The 7,412-nt window shown below is 57.6% G+C and overlaps 2 protein-coding genes across 2 annotated transcripts in view; one reads left to right on the top strand and one right to left on the bottom strand.

Annotated features, from left to right (window-relative positions):
- The window catches only part of LOC104291357 (gastrula zinc finger protein XlCGF49.1-like), an 8,110-nt gene extending 7,983 nt beyond the window's left edge, over nt 1–127 (bottom strand). The window contains exon 1 of the mRNA XM_009890580.1: nt 43–127. Within this exon, the coding sequence (XP_009888882.1) occupies nt 43–127 (85 nt within the window). The remainder of the gene's footprint in view (nt 1–42) is intronic.
- LOC104291358 (gastrula zinc finger protein XlCGF26.1-like) overlaps nt 1–7,412 on the top strand; it is a gene marked incomplete at its 3' end in the record, with an annotated part of 20,007 nt that overhangs the window by 8,759 nt on the left and 3,836 nt on the right. The gene's annotated exons all lie outside the window — the stretch shown is intronic.

The raw sequence follows: 7,412 nt of genomic DNA on the forward strand, positions 1-7,412 counted from the left end.
GCGGTGATGGGCCCGGGCCCGGCTTCCGCAACAGGCGCCCACCGCCTTCCTCGAGACCACCGTCTTCAGCCCGCAGAGCGTGGGCACGGGCCGCAGCAGGGACACCAGCCGCCAGCTCTGAACCCATCACGCACCAGTGCAGCACCACACACCGTCTCTCCCGCCCCGAGACGCTGCTCTGAGCGATGGAGCCCAAAGCCGTGGGCTGAATGGAGCCAACGGGCGTTTGAGAGGGATGGCCCAGAGACCGAGGGAGTTGTATCTGTGTATCTCTCTATATCTCAGAGACAAAGTGGTGGTGATTAATTGGGAAGTGTGAGATCTGGGCAGGATGGAGATGTTATAGACCAAGGGGTGGATAATGTCCTGGTTTGGGTGGGGAAAGGGTGAATTGTCACAAGCAGTTGGGGTGGGACACGGGGGAGGAGGTGGTGGAGGCTTCAGCTGACCTAAAGTAGCCAAAGAGACATTCCACATGGCCATGGGGTGGCAGGGGGCAGAAATCGCCCCCCCGGGAGCGGGCTGCCCTTGGGTCGGGTGGAAGCGGTGGTACTTCCGTCCTGTGCTGTACATTCCTCCGCCGGTACCAGTTGTGCTGTTTTCCTCTGTCCTTCGCTGTGCTGTGACACTGCCTTTATCTCGACCCACCAGTTCAGCGTTTTCCTCCCAATCCTCCGGAGCGAGCGGCAGATCCCCGGGTGCTCTGTCACCCGTCGGGCCTGAACCGCGACAGAGGGGCTGTGGGGCTGCGCTGTGGGGCTGGGACCAGCTGTGGGGCTGGGGTGGGTTTTGGGGACCCAAGTGCTCTTCCCGATTGGGAGCAGGTGCTGCGATCAGCACTCGCTCAGCATCAGCAGCTCATTTGCGCTGAGCTCGGACGGAACGCTCCCTCGGTGCGGGAAGAATCGCTGGTGGCTTTGTGTGACTTTGAGGTGTCGGAACTTACCGACCTCTCCTGGCTGGAGGTAAAACAGAACCAATCTTCTCTTCAGGAATTATAATTCTTAATTGAGCCTCGTCTAACTCTCCGAAACGAGCAGCGTGTGCTTCGCGCAGCGTCTGCTCCCGCCGCGGTCAGAGCTGTGTTCGCATGATGCTCAGGAACGGCAATTTCCACCCAGGAAATGTACCAGTTTACTAGTTTGCTCCTCAGGAATTGTACCTCTCGGTTCAGTCCCATCCAACCGACAGCGCTTTCTGGAATCGAGTGCCCATTTTTGGGGCAGTTTGTGCTCTGGCAGTGACCAGAGCGTGTCTGTCGCTGCTGCCCAGGCACGGTGCGCGGAGGCTCCTGCTGACGCTCGCTGCTCTGACACCCAGCCCGGCTCACGCTGCTCCGTGCCCCGTTGGAGGGGCGGCAGCGGGAGAGCGCAGAGGAGTCCCACCTGCAGGAGGAGCGCACGGGACGGGGGACCCAAACCTGACCGAGGGGGTGCTCCGTCCCATCTGCCTCTCGCTCAGCGTAAAGCTGAGGGACCAAAGGGTCAGTGCTCTTCCTTCAGTGGCCGACGGCCGAGGAGGACTCTCTTCCTCTGCCTTTGATTCCCATCCTGAATCCAGATCCCAAACCCAGTTCCCTTCCATCGCTGAGTCCAGTCTGGGTCCTCCCAGTGCCACCAGTGACGTGATCATCATCCTGGGATGTATATATTGTATATATTTATATATTGTACATTTTTCATTATTATTATTATTATTGTGTTATTATTTTATTATTAATATTTTGTTAAAGTATTTTTAGTTTCTTTCAAACTCGTAAGTCTCTCTCTCTCTCTTATTTTCTCTCTCTCCATCTCCGAAGGGAGAGGGGTTAAAGACAGCATCCGTCGTTCGTTCATTGGTCCCGCCTGAACCACGACACTCCGAACATCGTGAAATTCTCTAAGTGACATTAATGACGACCGCCCGCCCAGCGAAATGAGTCAGAGCGAGCGTTATGCTCAGAGGAAAATGAACTATAGTTCCCGGGACTGCAGAAAGGGACTGTTGTACCCGGAGGCAAAGGAACTTCAGTCAGTGCAACTCTTAAATTAGCGGGATTTTGCAGACGGCGGATTCCGGGTCTGGGAGAGTTAATTAATCCTTTAACTGAAGTCGGGAGATGGGAAGAATGAGAACCTCTGCTGTGGGTCCCAGACAGACGGCGGCACTGGAAACTGCAGAGAGAGCTCCGATGCTCCACACCGCTGCTGTTGCCGCAGGACGGCGCCCCACGTCACGTGTGAGAAAATCACGTTGACAACTAATAAGCCACGAGAGGATTTAAGAGCTGAACCCGTGTTAAACCCTGAGCTAACTTTACCTATGGTTGGATCCTCGTATGAGCAGGGTGGGAGACGCGTGACTGGGCGTGCGGTAGCGGATGACGATGGAGTGCGGGAATCCGCCAGCAACGGTGAGTGCCCGAGGGGCAGAACCGACCGCCCGAGCGCGAACAGCAGGACGGGGTAAGAAGCAGCGGGTACACTTTTATACCGACTCAGGATCTGCCTTCGGAGCGTGTCACGCTGTGGGGATGCTGTGGGAGGAGAGAGGAATCCTGACCATGGCGGGAAAAGAAGTGGCGCATGGAAAGGCCATAAGGAAACCACTGGGGCTGTGCCTTTGCCAGAGCAAATATGGGCGCTGCGCCGCACAGCCCGCACGGCGGCGGAGAACGCCATCGCCCCAGGAAATGCCCGAGGTGATGCCGTGGCGGAGGCAGCACCAGACAGCAGGGACCAGGTCTCGCGCTGGTGAGTCAGAGCCTGGGGGGACTGAGCGCACCGGGGATGACTGAGCTGCGCGGCGCGGCAAGCTCGGCGGGAAAAAGCCATCGGGAAAAACGGGGCGTGATCCAAGGGAAACACAGCGGGGGCGATGCCCAGAGAACCAAGTTAACAGTTTGTCAAGAAGCGTGGGTTGGGTCATGGTTGAGACACCGCAGGAGGCTCCTGACCTTGGATAGGGTGTGAAAGGGAACAACGCGTTGCGGGTGTTCTTTCGCAGTAGCTGACTTTGTCATAAAATAGCAAAAAATACAACTTCTGGACCAAAGTCGAGCCAAGAGTGTATCCCAAACTACCCGTGGGTAATTACAATGCTAAAACACACACCCCCGTCCATGAATAACAAGCTTACTAATCAGGTAACCCCCCTCAATGCTTTAAACAGGAGCTTAGATGCGTATGTACAGTTAGGAGTGGTGAATGAATCCTTGTTCACCCATCAGCTGTATTTTATCGCTATAAACATCGGCCGGTTTGAAACGTGCGGTGTGCTGGCCGTCGTTCAGTGCCCGGCACCCGACTCTGCGGAACCGAAATCAAACCCAAACTCCGGGCTCAGGGGGTCCGTTGGCCCTCGCACAGCGGGTGAAGAACAGCCCTCGTTTTAGGACAAGAGCCTGACGCCTGAGCCGCTTTGGGAATTCGGCCAACACGGAACCTGTGCTTGACAGTGGGGGCAGAAGGGAGTGCTGGATGCAGGGAGTGCCGGATGCAGGCAGCGATGGACACAGGGAGTGCCAGACACAGGGAGCGATGGATGCAGGGAGTGATGGACACAGGGAGCGATGGACACAGGGAGTGATGGACACTGGCACCGATGGATGCAGGGAGTGATGGATGCAGGGAGTGATGGACAGAGGGAGCACCGGACACAGGGAGTGATGGACACAGGGAGTGATGGACACAGGGAGTGATGGACACGGGGAGTGATGGATGCAGGGAGCGATGGACACAGGGAGCGATGGACGGAGGGAGCACCGGACACAGGGAGTGATGGACACCGGCACCGATGGATGCAGGGAGTGATGGATGCAGGGAGCGATGGACACAGGGAGCGATGGACGGAGGGAGCACCGGACACAGGGAGTGATGGACACCGGCACCGATGGATGCAGGGAGTGATGGATGCAGGGAGCGATGGACACAGGGAGCGATGGACGGAGGGAGCACCGGACACAGGGAGTGATGGACACCGGCACCGATGGATGCAGGGAGTGATGGATGCAGGGAGCGATGGACACAGGGAGCGATGGACGGAGGGAGCACCGGACACAGGGAGTGATGGACACCGGCACCGATGGATGCAGGGAGTGATGGATGCAGGGAGCGATGGACACAGGGAGCGATGGACGGAGGGAGCACCGGACACAGGGAGTGATGGACACCGGCACCGATGGATGCAGGGAGTGATGGATGCAGGGAGCGATGGACACAGGGAGCGATGGACGGAGGGAGCACCGGACACAGGGAGTGATGGACACCGGCACCGATGGATGCAGGGAGTGATGGATGCAGGGAGTGATGGACACAGGCACAGATGGACGCAGGGAGCGGTGGACACGGGGAGCGCAGAACCGGGAAGGTGCTCTCGGAGCCCGCGGCTCTACGGCTGCAACCTTATTTTGGGGAAAACGAGCAGGGAGGGTGTCCAAGCAGTTCCGCGTGCACCGTCACTGCCGCTGCTGCCTACCTGCAGGGATCACGGGGTGACGGCTGCTGCCAAGGGGGGGGCAAGGCACGAAGGTCAGGAACACGCAGCCCAGAGGCTGAGAATTAGGAAACAAACTCTTCAAGAGTAGAGCGTCTAGTCCACCTTCTTCTTGTGAGCAAGTCAAAACCACCTCTACTGCCGAATTCTTATCAGACTTCACCCTGAAAACTTCAGCTGCACAGTAACATCCATCCGCATGTACATGAGTCACTCCAATAAGAGGAGCGAAAACAACTCTGAGTGCTCCTGGAGTGCCTTTCTGCAGTCGATGACAAGAGGAAACGGCCTCAGGTTGCACCAGGGGAGGTTTAAATTGGATATTAGGGAAAATTTCTTTGCAAAAAGGGTTGTGAAGCAGTGGCACAGGCTGCCCAGGGCAGTGCTGGAGTCACCATCCCTGGGGGGCTTGAAAAGACAGGTAGATGCGGTGCTGAGGGACGTGGGTTAGTGGTGGGCTGGGTAGCGTTAGGTTGATGGTTTGACTTGATGACCTTAAAGGTCCCTTCCAGTCCAGATGATTCTGTGACTCTGCTGCGCTGCGCGGGCGGTGCCGGGGCAGCAGGAGACCCCTATGCGTCCGACCAGGGAAAAAGCAGTTTCCCAGCCCCCGGAGGCGGCTCAGTACCCCAAAGTGCCGTTTGGTCCTGGCTCAGCCGAGAGGTGTTGGAACGCCCGGGGCACTGCACGCTCCAGCTCTCTCATGGCATGGCCGGCTAGATGACTAAGATGGCTAGCTAAATCTGTTTTGTGAGTTTTTTGGCTGTTACTTGAGTAAGGTGTGGTGGTTTAGCCCCAGCCGGCAACAAAGAAGCAGGCGGCTGCTTGCCCGGTTCCCCCCCACGGTGGGATGGGGAGGAGAATTGGAAAAAAAGGCAAAATTCGTGGGTTGGGATAAAGACAGTTTAAGACAACAGCAAAGGAAAGAGGAAAACAATAACAATAAGACTGATAAAAGAATATGCAAAGTGAGGGAGACAAAGCGTCTTTGATATAGATATACACACAGACACACAGATACAACTCCCTCGGTCTCTGGGCCATCCCTCTCAAACGCCCGTTGGCTCCATTCAGCCCACGGCTTTGGGCTCCATCGCTCAGAGCAGCGTCTCGGGGCGGGAGAGACGGTGTGTGGTGCTGCACTGGTGCGTGATGGGTTCAGAGCTGGCGGCTGGTGTCCCTGCTGCGGCCCGTGCCCACGCTCTGCGGGCTGAAGACGGTGGTCTCGAGGAAGGTGGTGGGCGCCCGTTGCGGAAGCTGGTCCCTGTCCCGTCCCCGCTCGACATCGCTTATAACAACTGTAGTAGTGGTGCCATACAGTGGCAGCGTTATTTAGCAATTAATGTCGTGCAATTTAATTCATTGGCCATTCTCACCCAAAATGACATCCCCACGAGGTGCACATCAGACTTGGGCCTCCTTCCACATCACCACCTGTCCTGGTTCCAGCCGGGATGGGGTTGATTTCCCCCCGCAGCCGGCAGGGGACACAGGTATTCCATGCCGGGTGAGCCATGCCCAGGTTTGAGGGGGGAGCGAGCCGGGGGAGGGGGCAGCAAGTCGCGGCTCGGAGCGGGCTGCGGCGGTGCGGGTCCGGTCGGTGAGCGGAGGCGCTGTCATCGCGCTCGTCTGTTCCTTCCCCGCTGGTATTGGTCTTGTTTGCTCTTCCCTTTGCTCTTCTGTTCAACTGCCTTTAGCTCAAGCCACCAGTTTTTGGCCTTTTTCTGCCCGTTTTGCCCCCGGCTGTGGGAGTTGCGGGAGCGGCCGCGTGGCTCTTTGTTGCCGGCTGAGGCCAAACCAGGACAGGGGGAAAAAACAGATTTCCAAGAGGTTGTCAGCCCAGGGCTGGGGAAAAAAAAACCCAACAAACTAGCAAAGCTATGAATTTTGGGGGGATTTCAAAAAATGAAACACACACAACCCCCCACCCCAGATGACACACACGCATCCACACACAAAAACTACCTCAGGTTTTCGTACCTCAGCAGCTTGCGCTTTGTTTAAAAAAGGGTGGACGTGGTACTTGGGGACGTGGTTTAGAGGTGGTTTTGTCAGGTTGGGTTAATGCTTGGACTTGATGATCTTAAACGTCCCTTCCGACCTCTATGATTTGATGATTCTATGACCGCTGAAGAGGGCACATCGCTTCTCATTTTCTGGCAGTTTATTATATGATGGGGCCCCTTCCGCACGCGTCACCTCCTGCTCTGGCGGTATTCTGAAAACTGCCTTCTGGCCGATCCATGGTCACCTCCAGAATTCCCGGGTGACTGGGGTTTCCCGTGGGAGCCACTGTGTGACCACTGCGCCCCGCTGACTCCACGCAGCATCCGTCGCACGGCGTGCAGAGGGGACCCTCCCGTTGAACGTCTGGCCCCGCACCGGCCGTCGCGGTGTCCGGAGGGGCTGTGCCTCTGTACCAACCGCTGCCGAAACACCCTGAACCCTTCACGTGCTGCCAATGTCCCGTCTTCAGTTGGAGCGTAGGGTGCCTCAGACCCTCGGCATCCCTGACCCCAAAACCCCACGGGGCGACCTCGAGCCTCCCCTGGTGCTTCCCGCCAGAGGCTCCGGGTAGGGCCGTTCTCCCCGGCTGTGGGGTAGAGCACATTTCAACATCTTATCCTGCCCGGACGGACCCCACAGCTGCTGCGGGAACTGGTTCATGTTTAATTTGGTCAAAGGATTGTCCTTGCTCAGGGCCCCACGTGAAATCCTTCTTCTTCGGGGTCACCGGACGGAGAGGGCTCACGGTCAGATGGGGAACACGCTTCCCGCCGACAGCAGGAGAGCGTCGAGGACGGGGACGGTGGCGGCGATGGATGGGGCGGTTTTGGCTCCGGGCAGGAGGGGGTGCACACACGGAGGGGGGGGGATGTCCCGGTCTCGGCGGGGACAGGGTTAATGCCGAGAAGGGGGTGGGAAAAGCAGAGCTG

Source organism: Charadrius vociferus, unplaced genomic scaffold, assembly GCF_000708025.1.
Source record: "Charadrius vociferus isolate BGI_N301 unplaced genomic scaffold, ASM70802v2 scaffold28, whole genome shotgun sequence".
Lineage (NCBI taxonomy): Eukaryota > Metazoa > Chordata > Aves > Charadriiformes > Charadriidae > Charadrius > Charadrius vociferus.